General features: G+C 45.1%; 1 protein-coding gene across 1 annotated transcript; it reads right to left on the reverse strand.

Moving 5' to 3' along the window:
- Positions 1–19,344: 19,344 nt before the first annotated feature.
- LOC120920091 (olfactory receptor 5V1-like) lies at positions 19,345–20,268 on the reverse strand. Its single transcript, XM_040332005.1, has one exon. It carries the CDS (start codon positions 20,266–20,268, stop codon positions 19,345–19,347), a length of 924 nt encoding a protein of 307 aa, XP_040187939.1.
- Between the last annotated feature and the right edge of the window lie 1,325 nt (positions 20,269–21,593).

The following is a 21,593-nucleotide window of genomic DNA, read 5'->3' on the forward strand; positions in this document are numbered from 1 at the left end:
TTAACCGATGAAGCTGACTGATGGTCTGCCGCACCAAAATTGGTTAAAAAAACGATCGTGTCAGAATGCGGTGACGTAAAACACGACGTGCTAAAAAAAACGAAGTTCAATGCTTCCAAGCATGCGTCGACTTGATTCTGAGAATGCGTGGATTTTTAACCGATGGTTGTGCCTACTAACGATCAGTTTTGACCTATCCGTTAGGAATCCATAGGATAAATTTAAAGCAAGTTGGCTTTTTTTTAACCTATGGATAAATAACCTACAGTATGGGGCCCACACACGATCGGTTTTGACCGATGAAAACGGTCTATCAGGTTAACCAGAGGACAACGGTCTATCGTGTGTACGAGGCCTAAGCCATACGTTCTATTCCTTTCTGCTTTTTACTTTGGGCTTCTATTTAAAGTTTATGTACTTGTAAAGACAGGTGTCCCAATACTTTTGACCATATAATGTATGTGCATATGTGTCCAAAAGTTAAAGGCAAATGGTCGGCAGGACAGCCAAGTAACCAGCATTCTTTTTGAAGAAAAAGAGATCAGCAATGGAAGCCGACACATTCTCAGTTTCCTTTAATTCTTTGGAAATTATGAAATAGTGAAAATTCCTCCCCGGAGATGGTCCTTTGATAAATAGAGGTCGGAAAGCTTTATTTTCCTGAAAACCACCAATACTTGTTAAATCACTTTTACTGGAATTTCCAATTCCCCTCTTTTATCTTGATTGTGGCAGATCGGTATAAACAATCACTGCACGTTATGTCTTTGCTTTTTTTTGAAGTAGTTTAAAAATAATCTCCCGAACGATTAAAGCGTGAGGAAGCAACCATTGTAAACACCATTGTTTCAGTTCCTGGCTCGCTCTTCTGCACAACCATAAATGACTCACAAAATGTGTCACTCTGTCACCAAAATCTTTGTAGTCAAGAATTTATTGACCAATTCAACTCCTGATTTTGAAACACGGTAGCGGGATGGTGCCAAGAAACGATCGCATTTTGGCTAGCAGCGTAAAAAAACTCCTAAAGTGTCACTAACCCTTTTGGTGGCGCCGGCCGAATGCAAATGACCTCTCGACGACTGGTCTTTAGCGCCCAGGGGCGGCATATTTCCATGAATTGCTGCCAATACACCTGTGCCGAGAGCGCACACAGTTACTGCTGCCTAACCGAAAGCCAGGGGAGGGCTGGTAGGGGGGGCAGGGTGGAAATCTCCCCCCGGGCTGGTGACACTATGCACAGCCACCGGCCGCCACTACCAAATGCTGTTTTTGGAGAGCAGGAATATGCCTGCTGGAGCTCAGTTAACACAGGTCACGGCCGCTGCTCACCTCCCACTGTGCAGCCGTGCCTGCGTCAGCTCCGAGGTAGATGGCTGCAGAGCTGAGCTATGTCTCATCTCACACATAGCTCAGCCTCAGCGCACACCAGCGCTGACATCCCCTTCTCTCTCTGCACAGACACGAGGAGAGATAGAGCTCATCTGCTCCTCCTCCTTCTGAGTCTGCCCTGCCCACACTCCCCGGGCATGTGTGGGCACCCAAAAAAGCATCAGACAGCCTGCCTGCGCCTCAGCCTCCATCCTGGTAATTTCATCCTCTCTAGTCTCTCCTGCCTCCCAGTGTATAAAAAGGGGTGCCCTGTGGACTTTGTTAAAGGGGAGGGGGAGCAGGCTTTGGTGAGCAGAGACCCTCTTTACACAATAGTCCACAGCATGCACCCTTAAATCAAGTTTCGCAGAACACCCCTTACATCAGATCTGATGTATATGGGGTCTGTGCAGACTCTGATGTAAGGGGGGCCTCTGTGCGGACTCTGATGTAAGGGGGGACTCTGATGTAAGGGGGGCCTCTCTGCGGACTATGATGTAAGGGGGGCCTCTGTGCAGACTATGATGTAAGGGGGGCCTCTGTGCAGACTCTGATGTAAGGGGGGCCTCTGTGCAGACTCTGATGTAAGGGGGGCCTCTGTGCAGACTCTGATGTAAGGGGGGCCTCTGTGCAGACTCTGATGTAAGGGGGGCCTCTGTGCAGACTCTGATGTAAGGGGGGCCTCTGTGCAGACTCTGATGTAAGGGGGGCCTCTGTGCAGACTCTGATGTAAGGGGGGCCTCTGTGCAGACTCTGATGTAAGGGGGGCCTCTGTGCAGACTCTGATGTAAGGGGGGCCTCTGTGCAGACTCTGATGTAAGGGGGGCCTCTGTGCAGACTCTGATGTAAGGGGGGCCTCTGTGCAGACTCTGATGTAAGGGGGGCCTCTGTGCAGACTCTGATGTAAGGGGGGCCTCTGTGCAGACTCTGATGTAAGGGGGGCCTCTGTGCAGACTCTGATGTAAGGGGGGCCTCTGTGCAGACTCTGATGTAAGGGGGGCCTCTGTGCAGACTCTGATGTAAGGGGGGCCTCTGTGCAGACTCTGATGTAAGGGGGGCCTCTGTGCAGACTCTGATGTAAGGGGGGCCTCTGTGCAGACTCTGATGTAAGGGGGGCCTCTGTGCAGACTCTGATGTAAGGGGGGCCTCTGTGCAGACTCTGATGTAAGGGGGGCCTCTGTGCAGACTCTGATGTAAGGGGGGCCTCTGTGCAGACTCTGATGTAAGGGGGGACTCTGATGTAAGGGGGGCCTCTGTGCGGACTCTGATGTAAGGGGGGACTCTGATGTAAGGGGGGCCTCTGTGCGGACTCTGATGTAAGGGGGGCCTCTGTGCGGACTCTGATGTAAGGGGGGCCTCTGTGCGGACTCTGATGTAAGGGGGGCCTCTGTGCGGACTCTGATGTAAGGGGGGCCTCTGTGCGGACTCTGATGTAAGGGGGGCCTCTGTGCGGACTCTGATGTAAGGGGGGCCTCTGTGCGGACTCTGATGTAAGGGGGGCCTCTGTGCGGACTCTGATGTAAGGGGGGCCTCTGTGCGGACTCTGATGTAAGGGGAGGCTCTGTGCGGACTCTGATGTAAGGGGAGGCTCTGTGCGGACTCTTGCGATCTTGAAAAATCTTAGACTGTTCCTTGATCCATCACTTTTCCACGCTCTATGGGCCACTTGACTGGACTTGCCCCCCAGGCCTAAGGCTGCCAGCCCACCCCTGCCGAAAGCTCCTTTCGATCGTGAGTTTTCGGACCACGTGACAGCCAATCATGGCGGTCAAGTGATCTTAAGCCGCTCCCCGCCTCCCAGCATCATAAACCTCCTAAAGGGCTGGGAGACGCCGCCGCTGCTAAGAGGTTAAACCCGCATCATTAAAAACTATCAATAAATGATGTATTAAATGCTGTTCATACTCACTCAGTCACTATGAGATTTGTTTTCTGTATTTTGCAAAAAATGGCTCTCCCTCCTTGTCTGTGCCCCCGCTTCAGCCTGAGATTGTAGAGCCCAGCTGTTGCCACATCTACTGAGCATGCTCCAGTTTTAGTTTCTTTCTAAGTTGGTAATTTCCTAATTTTTCTGTCAGTTCAGCCCACGTATCTATAGAGTAACACATGTGGCTGTATACCCAGTGGTAAATGACAGCCCTCTCCCTCCCTCCTCCTCCATACCCACTAAACAGGTCTGCACTATAGGGGGTGGGATATTACATGCTGATTGATGGAGGATTCACCTTCCTCTAAATCTAAGCACATACAAATAATAGACATATGCTGGAAGAGCACTTAACAGGCTGTGATTGGCAAGACCTCACCCTTGTCAGAAACCATGAATCAGACCGAGACAGAAGTACAGTTAAATCACACTTGTTTAATAATAATAATAAAAAGATAAACAGAGTAAGCGTAGTCAAAACATAGCCATCGTTCAGGAGCCGGATTGGATAGTCAGCCAAGCCAAATGTCAGAGAGCCAGAGATAAACGTAGTAGAACAGCAAGCAGGATCTGGAGCCAGAAGGAATGTCAGCCAAGCAAGTCTTCAACAGGAATGCAGGAGATAGTCTCTGTGATGTTGATCAAGGCGAAGGCAGAGAGCAACTGAGCTGGACGGCTTAAAAAGGCAGGACTGACAAGCAGGATCATCAACAGGTGAGTCACTGTGGAGAGATGGGAGCTGGCAATTAGCCGACAGCTGAGCGGCCAACTCAGAGAAGGAAGGGCTGAGCCCAGCCCTGACACCCCCAGATAGTGCACACCCTGGTCCAGATTCAGAAAAATCAGCGGATCTTTCTGCTGTCGTAACGTATCTCAGATACATTACGCCGCCATAACTTTGGGCGCAAGTTCCGTATGCAGAAAGAACTTGCGCCCTTAGTTACGGCGGCGTAACGTATGTGTGGAGGCGTAAGCCACGCCTAATTCAAATGGGGATGTTTGGGGCGTGTTTTTATTTAAATTTCACTTGACCCCGCGCATTTTACGTTTTTTGTGAACGGCGCATGCGCCATTCGTGAAAAAATCCCAGTGCGCATGCTCGAAAATCCGCCGCAAAACGTCATTGCTTTTGACGTGAACGACTTACGCAAACGACGTAAAATTTTCAAAACTCGACGCGAGAACGACGGCCATACTTAACATTAGCTACGCCTCATATAGCAGGGGTAACTATGCGCTGAAAAAAGCCTAACGTAAACGACGTGAAAAAATGCGCCGGACGTACGTTTCGGAATCGGCGTAACTACCTAATTTGCATATTACTCGCGGAAATATACGGAAGCGCCACCTAGCGGCCAGCGTAAATATGCAGCCTAAGATACGACGTTGTAAGACACTTACACCAGTCGGATCTTAGGGAAATCTATGCGTAACTGATTCTCTGAATCAGGCGCATAGATACGACGGCCCGCACTCAGAGATACGACGTCGTATCAGTTTTCAAAGAGTTTTCGAATTCGAATAGTTTTTGCATTTGAATAGTGTTTGAAATTTGAACTCGAATTTCTGAAGAGAATAAAATGGAACAGAAAATAAAAGAATAAAATAGAAAGAATCATATAGAAAATAAAGTAATAGAATAGAAAAGAATAAAATAGAAAATAAAATAATATACTATAATATAGTAAAACAGAACAGAATACAAAGTCAAAGAATATAAAATAAAGGGAAAAATAGAAAATAATATAGTAAAAGAGAACAAAATAGAATATAAAATAAAGGGATAGCATAGAAAAGAATATAGTAAAACAGAATCAAATAGAATAGAATAAAATAAAAAATAGAATAGAATAAAATAGACTATAAACATCCTCTAAAATTCAAATGTCAAATGGAATACATTTTAATACAATAGAAAAGAAAAGAATAGAAGAGAATAGAATAGAAAAATGTAACCATCTTCTGAAATTCAAATTTCAAATAGAATTCGAATCCCCACTTCTGCCGATCCTCACCGCGGCAAGGTACGTTATAGGTCTGGCTGCCTCCTCCCCCCTGCCACTGGGCCAGTAAGAGAGCGCAGCACACATGCGCAGTAGGGCCCCCGGCTGTCAAGCAGCAATGCTTCACTAACGGGTTCCCTCACCGCCTGTGGCAGCGGCCAGTGTCATCACTAGGGTTGGTATCACCTGGTGCAGTAAAACATGGTGTCACCCCCCCTCCTGTCTAGGCTGCCCAGCACCCTGCAGGCAGTGCACAGTCGCGGGGCGCACCCCAAACCAGCCCCTGTAAATGATAGTATAGGGTGGTATAGTTGGGGTGGTACAGGGCAGGTTGGGGTTGTTTTTCAGGGGTTGGGATTTCCCCCTTACTTCCAGTGAAGGGAACTTAAGGCGTCAGCATACCAAGACATTTTGGACAATTTCATGCTCCCAACTTTGTGGGAACAGTTTGGGGACGGCCCCTTCCTGTTCCAACATGACTGCGCACCAGTGCACAAAGCAAGGTCCATAAAGACATGGGTGAGCGAGTTTGGGGTGGAGGAACTTGAGTACTGACCTCAACCTGATAGAACACCTTTGGGATGAATTAGAACAGAGACCTCCGCGTCCAACAGCAGTGCCTGACCTCACCAATGCGCTTCTGGAAGAATGGTCAAACATTCCCATGGACACCCTCCTAAACCTTGTGGACGGCCTTCCCAGAAGAGTTGAAGCTGTTATAGCTGCAAAGGGTGGGGCCAACTCAATATTGAACCCATTGGACTAAGACTGGGTTGCTATTAACCACTTGCCGACCGGCTGCCGTCGTTTTACGGCGGCAGGTTGGCTCCCCTGCGCGAGAGCACGTAATATAACGTCGGCTCTCACACAGGCCACTAGGGCTCGCCCCCGACCCCCTGTGCGCGTGCCCGGCGGGCGCGATCGCCGCCGGGCACCCGCAATTGCTCGTTACAGAGCGGGGACCGGGAGCTGTGTGTGTAAACACACAGCTCCCGGTCCTGTCAGGGAGAGAAATGCTGATCTTCTGTTCATACAATGTATGAACAGAAGATCAGTCATTTCTCCTAGTGAGGCCATCCCCCCTACAGTTAGGACACAACCAGGGAACATACTTAACCCCTTCCCGCCCCCTAGTGTTAACCCCTTCCCTGCCAGTGGCATTTTTATAGTAATCCAATGCATTTTTATAGCACTTAAATGAAATAGTAAAAAAATCAGCGCAATATACAGGTAAAACAGAATCAGCAGCTATGCACTAGGATTCAATTTATAAATTCCTTAAGAGTCAATGTAAAGTAGATAGTGCAGCGCTAGAGGAAAAGTCCAAATAAAGATCATCCAGGTGATTCTCTTATAAGTGACTGACAATATGAGGCATGCAGGTGATATAGCGTGGGTTAACAGGAGACCTCCACCAATAGTAACAATGGCCGCTCACCTCACTGATAATAAAAAATCGCTTTCCCATAAGGGTCAATCCCAGGCATGTAACAGCATAATCCAAGCAGGAAAGGAATACATCTCAGGTAATATCAGCATGGATGGCAGATCTCAAGTAATATCAACATGGATAGCAGCCATGGAATCCGATGTAAGAAAAACAAAACATAGTGTTTCTCCGCAATAACCAATATAACATTTAATAGTGAAAATACACTTACATAAAAAGCACTATATCCAGTGCTAGGAATCAAATGCAAACAAAAACGCACACAGCATGGTCCGATAGATGGCAGCGGGTGACGTCACGTACTTCCCTACCGAACGTTGCGTCCCAAGGGCGGGACTTCTTCAGCGGATGTAGGGGAGAGGAAACGTGCACCCAGTTATATACATGTATGATGCTATGGAAAGTAAGTAGCTACAATGCAGCATATGGACCAAAAAGGTCTCTAGCTACAGGGCAGTGTGTGGGACAAAAAGCTCACTGGCTACGGATCAGCATGCAGGACAAAAAGCACCGCAAAAAAACAGAAAGCAAATCACTTACTGCGGCGATCATACCTATTCAAATCTGTCAGCAGAAATATGCAAGGGGAGAGTAAATATTACTTAAAAGCCCCGGAATACATATGTTTAGCAACGACAAAGAAAAAATATAAAAATATATAAATAAATAAATAAATATACGAAAGTCCCATTTAGACAAAATGGAAGATAAAAAAACAGGGCTGCATAATCATGCAGACCAGTACAACACATGAGGTCAACCGCTGCAACCATCGGACAAGTAAAAACATAACATTAAAACAATATAAATACAAATATTAATTATGAACAATGTTATAAAAATATTTTGTTTAAAAAATATATGTATCTGAAAACGCATGTCAACGATCGGATATAAAACAATTAACATCAAAGTCCACATTAAAACAATGTAAATACAAATATTAATTATGGACAATGTTATAAAAATATTTTCTTAAAAAAATATATGTATCTGAAAACGCATGTCAACGATCGGATATAAAACAATTAACATCAAAGTCCACATTTAACCCGTCAGGACAAAGAACATGGGTCTCATGAATCCAATAAGATTCTTTCTTGCTCAATTGTCGGATAAAATTACCCCCCCTCCAATGACGATTAACCTTTTCAATTCCCCAAAAACGCAATCCTTTTGGATTTCTATGATGGAAATCCCTAAAATGGCGGGATACATTGTGTGTGGTTTTCCCTTGTTTGATGTTATTGACATGTTCGGCTAAACGTACATGTAGGGGTCTGGAGGTTCTACCTATGTATTGCAGGCCGCAATCACATTCCAACATATAGACAACACCTACGGTGTCACAAGTGATGAGCTGTTTAATATCATATTCTTTATCAGTGGCAGATGCCACAAATTTTTTCCTCTTTTTAATGTTCACTTTGGAATGTTTGCATGGAACACAACGTCCACAGGCATAGAAACCTCCCAGGAATTTGAACATTCTATTATCTGAAATGACCGGGGGATCGAGCACACTAGGTGCTAATCGATCCCTAAGAGTGGGAGCTTTCTTGTATACAAATTGGGGTTTTGCTGGTAATGCAGGTCCCAATATTTTGTCCTGTTTCAAGATAGACCAATTTTTTGAGATGATCCGTTCAAATTTTTTATGTTGGACATTATAGTCCAAGATCATTCTAAAATTGTGTTTATCATTGGGGGGAAGGCTGACATTAGCCACACGATCGGACACTAAAACAGTTCTATCTAATTGCTTAACCTGTCCAATTTCCCTCTCAAGGTGGTCTTGGTTGTACCCTTTTTGCACAAATCTATCAGCCAAAACACGAGATTGGTCAACAAAGTCAGACTCAGTGGTGCAATTACGGCGTAATCTAATAAATTGCCCTTTGGGGATATTACATAACCAAGATTTGTGATGGCAACTTCCCAATGGTATGTATGCATTCCGGTCTGTAGGTTTGAAATAATTGGTGAGTTTAAAATGGTCCGTATTTTTGACTATGGTCAAATCTAAAAAGACAATTTTTTCATAGTCAATGGTCCATGTGAGTGTAATATTTTTGTTGTTATTATTGAGACCACTGATGAAGGTATCCAATGAGGACCTCTCACCATTCCAAATGATGATGAGGTCATCGATATAACGACGGTAACAGACCAACTCAGGGGGGCGATGTTGGAAAATCGCCTCTTCCTCCCAGTGGGCCATAAAAATATTGGCCACACTGGGAGCAAAACGAGCGCCCATGGCAACTCCCCTTGTCTGCAGCAAATAGTCTCCATTATACCAGAAATAATTTCTGGATAAGCAGAAATCCAAACAGCCCAAAAGGAATTCTTGGTGTCTCCCTGATAGTGTTGATGTGGAAAGGGCCCATTCAACAGACGCCATAGCGTCACTGTGTCCTATAATAGTATAAAGCGAACTGACGTCCGCAGTGACTAATATACTATTAGTGGAACAACCAAGAGATTCCAATATTTGGATAATATGCTTAGTGTCTTTCAGAAAAGCAGGGGTTTTAACCACTAAAGGTTGCAAAAACGAATCTATATATTGGCCCAATCTGGCCGATACCGAGTCGATCCCATTAACAATGGGCCTCCCAGGCGGATGGGTACTATTTTTGTGGATCTTTGGCAAGAAATAAATAATAGGGGTTCTACAAAACAAGGGATCGAGATACAACGCCTCTTTTTTAGTAAGAATCTTTTGATCCCTCCCATCTTCAATGATATGATGAAGTTCATCCTTGAAATCAAACATAGAATCTTTAGACAATACCCTATAGGTATCACTATCAGAAAGAAGATTACTCATTTCAAGTTGATAATAGTTTTTACTGAGGACAACGAGACCCCCCCCTTTGTCCGCAGGGCGGATAACGATGTCTTTCCTTTTTGCCAAGGATTCAATACCCCTTTTAATGTATTGAGGATCCAATACCTTTTTTACCTTCAATGCTTCCAAGTCATTTACAACCATGTTCTTAAAAACATCCAAAAACTTATTCTCTTTATTAAGAGGGTTAAAAGTGGACTTATTACGCAAACCTGAGTGATAGGAATTAGCAATAGGTGCCGCTGTACTAGTGGGCTTAGACAGGAAATACTTTTTCATGTTAAGTGTCCTGATGTACTTTTGCAGGCTAATGTACGTTTGAAACTTATTCAAATTCTTAGTGGGGGCAAATTTGAGACCTCTATCAAGGACTTTCAATTCGTCCTCATCCAGAGGAACCCCACTAAGGTTATATATCCCTGCTCCAACTATGGTCTGCTGACAGATTTGAATAGGTATGATCGCTGCAGTAAGTGATTTGCTTTCTGTTTTTTTGCGGTGCTTTTTGTCCTGCATGCTGATCCGTAGCCAGTGAGCTTTTTGTCCCACACACTGCCCTGTAGCTAGAGACCTTTTTGGTCCATATGCTGCATTGTAGCTACTTACTTTCCATAGCATCATACATGTATATAACTGGGTGCACGTTTCCTCTCCCCTACATCCGCTGAAGAAGTCCCGCCCTTGGGACGCAACGTTCGGTAGGGAAGTACGTGACGTCACCCGCTGCCATCTATCGGACCATGCTGTGTGCGTTTTTGTTTGCATTTGATTCCTAGCACTGGATATAGTGCTTTTTATGTAAGTGTATTTTCACTATTAAATGTTATATTGGTTATTGCGGAGAAACACTATGTTTTGTTTTTCTTACATCGGATTCCATGGCTGCTATCCATGTTGATATTACTTGAGATCTGCCATCCATGCTGATATTACCTGAGATGTATTCCTTTCCTGCTTGGATTATGCTGTTACATGCCTGGGATTGACCCTTATGGGAAAGCGATTTTTTATTATCAGTGAGGTGAGTGGCCATTGTTACTATTGGTGGAGGTCTCCTGTTAACCCACGCTATATCACCTGCATGCCTCATATTGTCAGTCACTTATAAGAGAATCACCTGGATGATCTTTATTTGGACTTTTCCTCTAGCGCTGCACTATCTACTTTACATTTTTATAGCACTGATCGCTATAAAAATGCCAATGGTCCCAAAAATGTGTCAAAAGTGTCCGAAGTGTCCGCCATAATGTCGCTGATCGCCGCCATTACTAGTAAAAAAAAAAATATTAGTAAAAATGCCATCAACATACCCCCTATTTTGTATAACTTTTGCGCAAACCAATCAATAAACGCTTATTGCGATTTTTTTTTAACGAAAAGTATGTAGAAGAATACGTATCGGCCTAAACTGAGGGGGAAAAAAAGATTTTTTTTTTAGATATTTTTGGGGGATTTTTATTATAGCAAAAAGTAAAAAATATTATTTTTTTTCGAAATTGTCGCTCTATTTTTGTTTAAACCGCAGAGGTGATCAAATACCACCAAAAGAAAGCTCTATTTGTGGGAAAAAAGGACGCCAATTTTGTTTGGGAGCCACATTGCACGACCGCGCAATTGTCAGTTAAAGCGATGCAGTGCCGAATCGCAAAAAGTGCTCTGGTCTTTGACCAGCAATATGGTCCGGGGGTTAAGTGGTTAAAGTTCATGTGTGTGTAGAAGCAGGCGTCCCAATACTTTTGGTAATATAGTGTATATATAGATATATATATATCTATATATACACACACACACGCACATATTTATAGCACTTTAAACAGAAGCATGATTCATAAAACTTTTCCTTGTAATCATTAATGTGACAAATTGACATAAAAAAAAATCTTAAACATTTTAACAAGATAAGAGACTTCCTGTAAAAATATTCTACTTTCTAAGCAGTTTAATAAAAAAATCCCCTAAGATTCAGCACTATCACTTCAGCCAAAATATGAAGAAATAATAACCTTGTGGAATAATTTCTCCTTTCTGCAGGGAGGAGATGGGCAGAGACAAAGTCCCATGGTGTAACCATTACAAATACCACCTTACTTCCTGTTTTCTACTGAGTGTAGAGTATATGAAATGTTTATTTTTAGATATATTGTATAGTACATTTAAAGATATCAGCTTGATGTACATAATGTTATATATATATATATATATATATATATAGTGTAACTCAAAAAAGTGAGTACACCCCTCACATTTTTGTAAATATTTTCTTCTATCTTTTCATGTGACAACACTGAAGAAATTACACTTTGCTGCAATGTTGTGTAGTGAGTGTACAGCTTGTATAACAGTGTACATTTGCTGTCCCCTCAAAATAACTCAACACATAGTCATTAATGTCTAAACCGCTGGCAACAAAAGTGAGTACACCCCTGAGTAACAAAAAATGTCCAAATTGGGCCCAATTAGACATTTTTCCTCCCAGTGTCATGTAACTTGTTAGTGTTACAAGGTCTCAGGTGTGAATGGGGAGCAGGTGTGTTAAATTTGGTGTTATCGCTCTCACTCTCTCATACTGGTCACTGGAAGTTTAACATGGCAGCTCACGGCAAAGAACTCTCTGAGGATCTGAAAAAAAGAATTGTGGCTCTACATAAAGATGGCCTAGGCCAGTGAGGGTGAACCTTGGCACCCCAGATGTTTTGGAACTACATTTCCCATGATGCTCATGCACTCTGCAGTGTAGTGAGCATCATGGGAAATGTAGTTCCAAAACATCTGGGGTGCCAAGGTTCACCACCACTGGCCTAGGCTATAAGAAGATTGCCAAGACCCTGAAACTGAGCTGCAGCACGGTGGCCAAGACCATACAGCAGTATAACAGGACGGGTTCCCCTCAGAACAGGCCTCGCCATGGTCCACCAAAGGAGTTGAGTGCACGTGATCAGCGTCACATCCAGAGGTTGGCTTTGGGAAATAGATGTATGAGTGCTGCCAGCATTGCTGCAGAGGTTGAAGGGGTGATAAGATGGTGACAACGTGTTTGGCGGCAACCAGATGAGGAGAACAAAGACAAGTTTGTCTTGCCTACACTGAAGAATGGTGGTGGGAGTGTCAAGGTCTGGGGCTGCATGAGTGCTGCCGGCAATGGGGAGCTACAGATCATTGAGGGAACCATGAATGCCAACATGTACTGCGACATACTGAAGCATAGCATGATCCCCTCCCTTCAGAGACTGGGCCGCAGGGCAGTATTCCAACATGATAACGACCCCAAACACACCTCTAAGATGACCACTGCCTTGCTAAAGAAGCTGAGGGTAAAGGTGATGGACTGGACAAGCATGTCTCCAGACCTAAACCCTACTGATCATATGTGGGACATCCTCAAAAGGAAGGTGGAGGAGCGCAAGGTCTCCAACATCCACCAGCTCTGTGATGTCATCATGGAGGAGGGGAAGAGAACTCCAGTGGCAACCTGTGAAGCTCTGGTGAACTCCATGCCCAAGAGGGTTAAGGCAGTGCTGGAAAATAATGGTGGCCACACAAAATATTGACACTTTGAACCCAATTTGGACATTTTCATTTACACAGGGGTGTACTCAATTTTACACTGTTATACAAGCTGTACACTAACTACTTTACATTGTAGCAAAGTGTCATTTCTTCAGTGTTGTCACATGAAAAGATATAATAAAATATTTACAAAAAGGTGAGGGGTGTTCTCACTTTTGTGAGATACTTTATATATATGTACTGTATATTGTATAATAATCTACTGTAGATACCTGGAAACTTTTAGATTTTTGTAAAATTCTGATGAGGGGCAAATGTTCTAATGTAATAATTATATATAGTGGAACCACGGATTGCGAGTAACGCAGAGACCATTCCTGAGTGTCTCTGAGTGTTTCCAAGTGTCACTGGTGCCCATGTACTTCTGGCCAAATGCAGTACTGCACCTCTGGCCACATGCGGTACTGCACCTCTGGCCACATGCGGTACTGCACCTCTGGCCACATGCGGTACTGCATAGACAAGCAGTGGCTGTGGAACGGATTATCTGAGTTTCCATTATTCCCTATGGGGAAAGTCCCTTTGATATACGAGTGCTTTGGAGTGCAAGTATTTTTCTGGAACTAATTATTGCCTCGTAATCCAAGGTATTACTGTAAAAAGTAAAACAAAGCTTTTTTTCACATAATCAACAAAAAGAAGATGAAAAACAACAGACTGGTGTTTTCAGTATCCATATAATACAGCTGTAGCGCCAGTGTACTTTATGGTACTGGTGCTAGTTAAATTTAAGGGTAGATCAGAGTGTAGTTAAACTCTGATCCAGATTGTTAAGTGCAAAACAGGGTCTCTGTCTCAGCTTGGCTGTGCTGTGGGCTATTCTGTTGCGTTGGGGTGTTCTTCCAACCCCGGTGCTGCAGGTGGCAACAGTGGAGTCAAGGTTTGGGTGCTCTTTCCCAGCAGCCAATCAGGAGGGTTTGACCTTGCTGTGCATGCTGGGGAGGGGTATTTATGAGGCAGACGCCATTGGTTCTGGGTCTTCTTCTTCGAGTGTGGCACCCACCTTTAGGGTGACCGCCTCACGGCGCCCCGGCGTTATGGCCTACCTGGCCTGGGGGGGGGGGGTGCGTGTCACGCGGTGTTCCTGGTTCTGGGATCATGTTGGCCCGGAGCATCTGAACAGCGACGGGGACTCAGTGAGCGACTGGGTCCCCACCTTTGAGGATCCCAAGCTGTATTGCTGTTCGGTGGGGAGTCCGTCTGAGGAGCGCCATTGAGAGGCTGGCGATCCAAAAGGGCCTCGACAAACCACTGGGGATCAAGGTAACCGGACACTGAGGGATTGATCACCTGTCAGTCGGTACCTGGGCGACAAGTTGAAGGAGATCCAGGCGTAATTCATCTAGGAGGATTACCTCCGTAACTACAATCAGAGAGGGCCTGTGGCAGAGGTATCTTTCACCAAGAAGGGTCTGTGGCAGAGACTTTTCCTCAAGTTCCAGTTCACCAAGGAGTGTCTGTGGCAGAGACTTTTCCTCAAGTTCAAGTTCACCAAGGAGGGTCTTTGGCAGAGACTTTTCCTCAAGTTCAAGTTCACCAAGGAGGGTCTGTGGCAGAGACTTTTCCTCAAGTTCAAGTTCACCAAGGAGGGTCTGTGGCAGAGACTTTTCCTCAAGTTCAAGTTCACCATGGAGGGTCTTTGGCAGAGACTTTATCCTACAATTGTCCGAGTGATGCTCCGGCTGCCAGGTCTGTGAGAGGGGCCTGTCCGGGTACGCTGAACCCACTCAGGCAGGAGTGGCGCAGAGAAGTGTTACGCTTGGGAGCAGGACTGTTTCCCTATCATTACGCCTGAATCTGCTGTTCTCCTTTCTTCTTCAACTTTACTTTTCTCACCACAAGTTTTTTGTTTTTACCCGGCTGGGTAATAAAGAGCATAGCAAAGAGCACCTGTTGCGGACATTCCTTTACTTCTACCAAATGCAATACGCATCATACACCCCTAGGGATTCAGGGGAGCCATGAGGTAAATGTGCCACCCAAAACAACCAGCAGCTCCTCCGGGGGTAATGCTACACAGCGTTAGTACCCTAGGGGATCATTGCATAAATATTTTTATATAGTACAAAACAATCCCCCAAAATGTGCATCGATTCACACTTTCAGGAAGCCGACCAGTGGCGGCCTGTCTATTAGGGGTGCCTGGGCCCCCTCTCTTCTCTCCACCCCTTATATGCTAGATGAGGGGAGGTTGGGGTTGCTGTGTGCATCCGTACTACTGGCCGCGCGTGGGGTGGTGTTGCTGGATGAGTCCGCTGGAGGGGGTTGTTGGTTGATTGCCCCCCCCCAAAAAAAACACGAGCCGCCACTGAAGCTGATGATGCTGACAAGCAAAATGCACTGCGACTGCTTGATCTGGTTTGAACAATCGGCCGTTTGGAAACGCACGTCAGTGTGCAGGACAATCAAACACGCTGGTTGTGTTGGTGACGACTATAGCACCTTGAAAGGTGATTTATATTTATATTTATATTTTTAATCATTGTTTTGACTTTTTGAGCAAATATCAGATATTGGGTAACAGGGAGACACAGGAATGCTGTAGAGCAGACAGCGTTGAGTCTGACCCAGTTTAATTATCCTATTTTGGCACCATGAACTGACACAAGGTGCGTGCTCGAAACCGCGGAGCGCACATGTACACACACATACCGGCGCTCGCAGGCGCACCAGCGGTATTCTACTGACAGGGTCTGAAGGCTTAGGCCGTCTTCTGCGGCTACCATTTTGGTTGCTGGCATGCCCTTCCTGACACTTCCATTTGTGGATGGACATTTTATGGTTACACAACCTATCACATTGCTATAATCTTTTTATATAAACTGGAGGACTTATGAATAAACGGTTGTGGAATGAATCATCTGAGTTTCCATTATTTCCCATGTTTCCGGAACAAATTATGCTCGCAATTCAAGGTTTTACCATTTCCGCTGAATTTAATTTCTGATCAAGAGAAATAATCCCCAAAAGGCCTTCTCAGAAAACAATACTTCTTTGAGTTTTTCTCTTCTGGTCCCCTGCAGGGCTCCACGCTTTTTCCCATTGACTACATCACTACGGGACAGAGTTTGACAGGAAGAACCACTGAGCGCTACAGGGGACCAGGAAATCAACTCAAAGCTTTCTTCTTTGCCTTTGTTTAAAACTTTATTTATGCCACAGGATCATTTAACTACTTGCCGACCAGCCGCCGTCATTTTACGGCGGCAGGTTGACTCCCCTGCGCGAGAGCCCGTGGCTATACGTCGGCTCTCGGGCAGGCCACGAGGGGCGTATGAGCGCGCCCCCCGCTCGCTCCCGACTCCCGTGCCCGGCGGGCGCTTTCGCCGCCGGGCACACGCGATTGCTCGTTACAGAGCGGGGACTGGGAGCTGTGTGTGTAAACACACAGCTCCCGGTCCTGTCAGGGTGGGAAATGCTGATCTTCTGTTCATACAATGTATGAACAGAAGATCGGTCATTTCCCCTAGTGAGGCCACCCCCCTACAGTTAGAACACACCCAGGGAACATACTTAACCCCTTCCCCGCCCCCTAGTGTTAACCCCTTCACTGCCAGTGGCATTTTTTATAGTAATCAATGCATTTTTATAGCACTGATCGCTATAAAAATGCCAATGGTCCCAAAAATGTGTCCGAAGTGTCCGCCATAATGTCGCAGTACCGAAAAAAAATCGCTAATCGCCTAGTAAAAAAAAATATTAATCAAAATGCTATAAAAATACCCCCTATTTTGTAAACGCTATAACTTTTGCGCAAACCAATCAATAAACGCTTATTGCGTTTTTTTTTTAAACTAAAAATATGTAGAAGAATACGCATTGGCCTAAACTGAGGAAATCATTTTTTTTTATATATTTTTGGGGGATATTTATTATAGCAAAAAGTAAAAAATATTCATTTTTTTTCAAAATTGTCGCTCTATTTTTGTTTATAGCGCAAAAACTAAAAACCGCAGAGGTGATCAAATACCACCAAAAGAAAGCTCTATTTGTGGGGAAAAAAGGACGCCAATTTTGTTTGGGAGCCACGTCGCACGGCCGCGCAATTGTCAGTTAAAGCGATGCAGTGCCGAATCGCAAAACGTGCGCTGGTCTTTGACCAGCAATATGGTCCGGGGGTTAAGTGGTTAAAGTTCCAGAAGCATGAAATCATCTTGCAGTTTCATTATTTGGTGGAATGTACTGTATACCACAGACTGCAGACTTCCTCAAATAACTTATTTTGATAATATATTTTTGCTGAAATAATCACATGAAAATGCACACAACATTTATACACACTGTTGGTCATGTGTTTTTAGGTCAACATGATGTCAAAATATGGCCTTGATTGTGTATGTAGTATATATGTATGTAGTATAACTGAGTAAAAAAGAAAAGAAGGAAGGCACACCGACCTAGTGCATTACCAATATAAAAGTTTTATTAAAAGTATAAAAGCAATAATACTACTCACAAACGAGCATATGCACAGGCTTTTCTATTAGTCAAACTGCATCCCTTGGCACCTGCGGACAGGACCTGATGACGGGAGGATTAGATGGTACCCCAAACGGCTGAATGGCTGACGCGTTTTTTAGGGGCGTGCCCTTTTCTTCAGAGCCTAAGCGGTCAGTGGCTCACTCCACCAAGAGGAACAAAACTTTTTGCGTTCACAAACCAAATTTAAAGTGGCCAACAGACAGACCGAGTGGTTTGCCATACAGATAGTATAGTATATTGTAAGAGCGTTGGTTGCTTAGTGCACATTGCAGGAGGCATGGTGACATCACCCGCAGGAGGTCTGGGTCCACACACAAACAGGAGGGATCTCTGGATTGGAAGCACGTGCAAATGGCTGGAAGAGTCAGAGGGCTGGTACCAGAGGCAAGTGGCTGGAAGAGTCATAGGGCTGGTACCACAGGCAAGGGCCTGGAAGAGTCAGAGGGCTGGTACCACAGGCAAGGGGCTGGAAAAGTCAGAGGGCTGGTACCACAGGCAAGTGGCTGGAAGAGTCATAGGGCTGGTACCACAGGCAAGGGGCTGGAAGAGTCAGAGAGCTGGTACCACAGGCAAGGGGCTGAAAGAGTCAGAGGGCTGGTACCACAGGCAAGCAGCTGGAAGAGTCAGAGGGCTCTGACTCTTACAGCCAGGCAAGCGGTGGAAATGATGAGACACCCCCCTCTGGTAAAGGTTATCAATAGACATGTCTATACCAATGCACAGCCAAGTCCCCCCCAAAAAAAAAAGGCCATATCCTACCCTCATAGCTCTCTCTCCAGGGCTCTGTGCAGGGAGGTCAGGCAATCGCTGCCAGCTAGTCTGTGGGTTTTGGTGGCCCAGGCTCTCCCACTACACCTGTTGGAACACACGCCGTCCTGTAGCCAGGAAGTGTGGGTGTCTCTGCGTTCCAACCCACACTTCCGGCTTTTCGCTGCCTCACTTTCGCTCCTGCGTGTGCATCTAGATAGAACCAATCACGCAAGGGACGCGGCTCGGAAGTGCGGGTGTGTTTGCGTTCCACCCGCCACTTTTGGCCAACTGAGAGTGTCACTTCTGCCCTTCGCCTCCATTCGCTCCAGCTGTTTTTTGGCCCATGGATGCACATGCGCACGCAAGAATCTATATTGATACCTTTTTAATAGAAAAGCCTTTGCATATGCTCGTTTGTGAGTAGTTTAATTATACTTTAAATAAAACTTTTATATTGGTAATGCACTAGGTCTGTGCGCCCTCCTTCTTTTCTTTTTCTTTCTAGTTATATGAATAGAGAAATAGAGTTACCGCTCCAGATGGATGACTATGACTAAGCACTAATCAATAGTGTGAAACGCGTCAGCTCCACCCCCTTTTTTTGCTGTGATGTGTGGTGTTTAAAGTTTTTTTTACCAATAAAAGGCAACCAAAAGTTTTTTTCAGAATGCGGCTGTCCAGACTACTACTACTTTCTAGTTGTATGAATACCCATTGTTCTGAGGAGGGCTGCAAGATTCTAGACTTTGCCTTAACCCAAAGAGTGGATCACACCACCCATGTCTAGCGAAACACAGGAGAGTAGGAGATTATTGTTTTGGTATAACTGAGTGACCATTTCTGCTTGTGGCAGTTAGTTGCAGCCCCTTCCTTCTATACATTCTTGCAAATTCTTTCATATTATATCATTTGTTTTCTCAATTTAACATTTTAGAAAATTCTATTTCTTGTGTGCTCTTTTAACTGCCTTTTTGACTTCCTTGTTCCTCATACTGTAGATGATGGGGTTCAGCATTGGTGTCACAGCTGTATAGAGAATGGACACCGTTTTGTCTGTTTCAGTAGAATAAATGGAACGGGGTCTCAGATACACAAACATGATGGTGCCGTAGTAGAGAGCTACCTCCGTCAAGTGGGAGGCACATGTGGAGAAAGCTTTGTGTCTTCCTTGCGTGGAATTTATCTTCAGGATGGTGGAAATAATGTGGATGTATGAGATCAGAGTCAACCAGAAAGAACACATGGCAATGATCCCTGCTGAGATGTACATGGCTATCTCATTACGCAAAGTGTCTCGGCAAGACAGTCTAAAGAAAGGAGGCATTTCACAGAAGAAGTGGTTGACATGGTGGGACTTGCAGTAGGGGAGTTGGAAGGTGAGGACAACGTGTACTGCAGAGTTCATGAAGCACATACTCCATGCACCAGCTGCTAAACCAGCGCACAACGTCTTGTTCATGATGGTGTTGTAGTGCAATGGTCTACAGATGGCAACAAACCTGTCATACGCCATGACGGCTAGTATAACGCACTCTGTCGCTCCTAAAGCCAAATGAAAATACATTTGCATTGCACATCCCGACAAGGAGACACTTCTATCTATGACCACAGTGTTTACGAGAATTTTGGGAACAATGGTGGATGATAAACAGATGTCTATAACGGAGAGATTACTCAGAAAGAAGTACATGGGGGTCTGAAGCTTTGGGTTGATCCTCACCGCAATGATCAGTAGAAGGTTTCCAGACAGCGTGATTACATACATAACAAGGAACACAAGGAAGAATATGGCCTGGAGATGTGGAACATTAGATAGACCAAGAAGGATAAAAATTCCTGATGATGTTTGGTTTACTTCTTCCATAACATTTAGTTCAGGTCTGGCAGAAGAAAAAAGTTTAACATTTCTAACAAGATGTATTGGTATTCTTATATGTTTTAAAATGTCAATATACCCAAAGGTGATACTATAAGGCCCCGTACACACGACCGAACATGTGTGCTGAAACTGGTCCGCTGGCCAGTTTCAGCAGACATGTTCAGTCGTGTGTACGGCCGACCGGACAGGTTTCCAGCGGACATTTGTCCAGCCGACCGTTTTCCGGCGGACAAATGTTTCTTAGCATGCTAAGAAACATGTCCGCTGGAAGCCTGTCCGTCGGACATGTTCGGTCGTCTGTACAGACTCACCGTACATGTCTGATCGGCCTGCCATCCCTCGCATGCGTCAAAGTGATTCGACGCATGCGAGGAAGCATTGAACTTCCAGGGCCCCGCACGTCGCCGCGTCATCGTCGCCGCGACGGCGCGGCCACGTCACCGCGTATCGTGTATGCGCGGATTTCTGTCTGATGGTGTGTACAACCATCAGACAGAAATCTCCGGGCGGACATGTCCGCTGAAAACGGTCCGGCGGACCGTTTTCAGCGGACAGTCTGTACGAGGCCGAATAAGCAGTGGGGCTTGGTGAGCTGAGTCAACCCCTGACTTCTTAGGCAGCGTACACACGATCGGTCAAAACCGATGAAAACGGACTGAAGGACCTTTTCATCGATCCAAACCGATCGTGTGTGGGCCCCATCGGTCAGTTATCCTTTGGTCCAAAAATTTAGAACTTGCTTTAAAATTGAACCGATGGACGCCTAACCGATCGGTCAAAACCGATGGTTAGTATGCAAAAGCATTGGTTAAAGGTCTGCGCGTGCTCGGAGTCGAGTCGACGCATGCTTGGAAGCATTGAACTTCGTTTTTTCAGCACGTTGTTGTGTTTTACGTCACCGCGTTCTGACACGATCGGTTTTTAACCTATGGTGTGTAGGCACATCAGACAATCAGTCAGCTTCATCGGTGAACTGATGAAACGGTTCTTCAGTCCATTCTCATCGGATGGACTGATCGTGTGTACGCGGCCTAACATGTCTCACATTCTCTAATATTGAGATTTTCCTGCTATAATCCCCAACTCCTGGAACCTGTCTACCTGGAAGTTATGATTGTTCCTACCAACTTTTTATTGTATTTATATATTTCAGGTACTTATATAACGCTTATTCGTGTACTTATATAGTGTAAATTTCTGCAGCGCTTTATAGATTTTTATAATACACTGCTTAAAAAAATTAAAGGAACACTTTTGAATCAGAACTCCTGGGATATTGATCTGGTCAGTTAAGTAGCAGAGCGGGAGGG

The sequence above is a fragment of the Rana temporaria genome, chromosome 13 (genome assembly GCF_905171775.1).
Source record: "Rana temporaria chromosome 13, aRanTem1.1, whole genome shotgun sequence".
Lineage (NCBI taxonomy): Eukaryota > Metazoa > Chordata > Amphibia > Anura > Ranidae > Rana > Rana temporaria.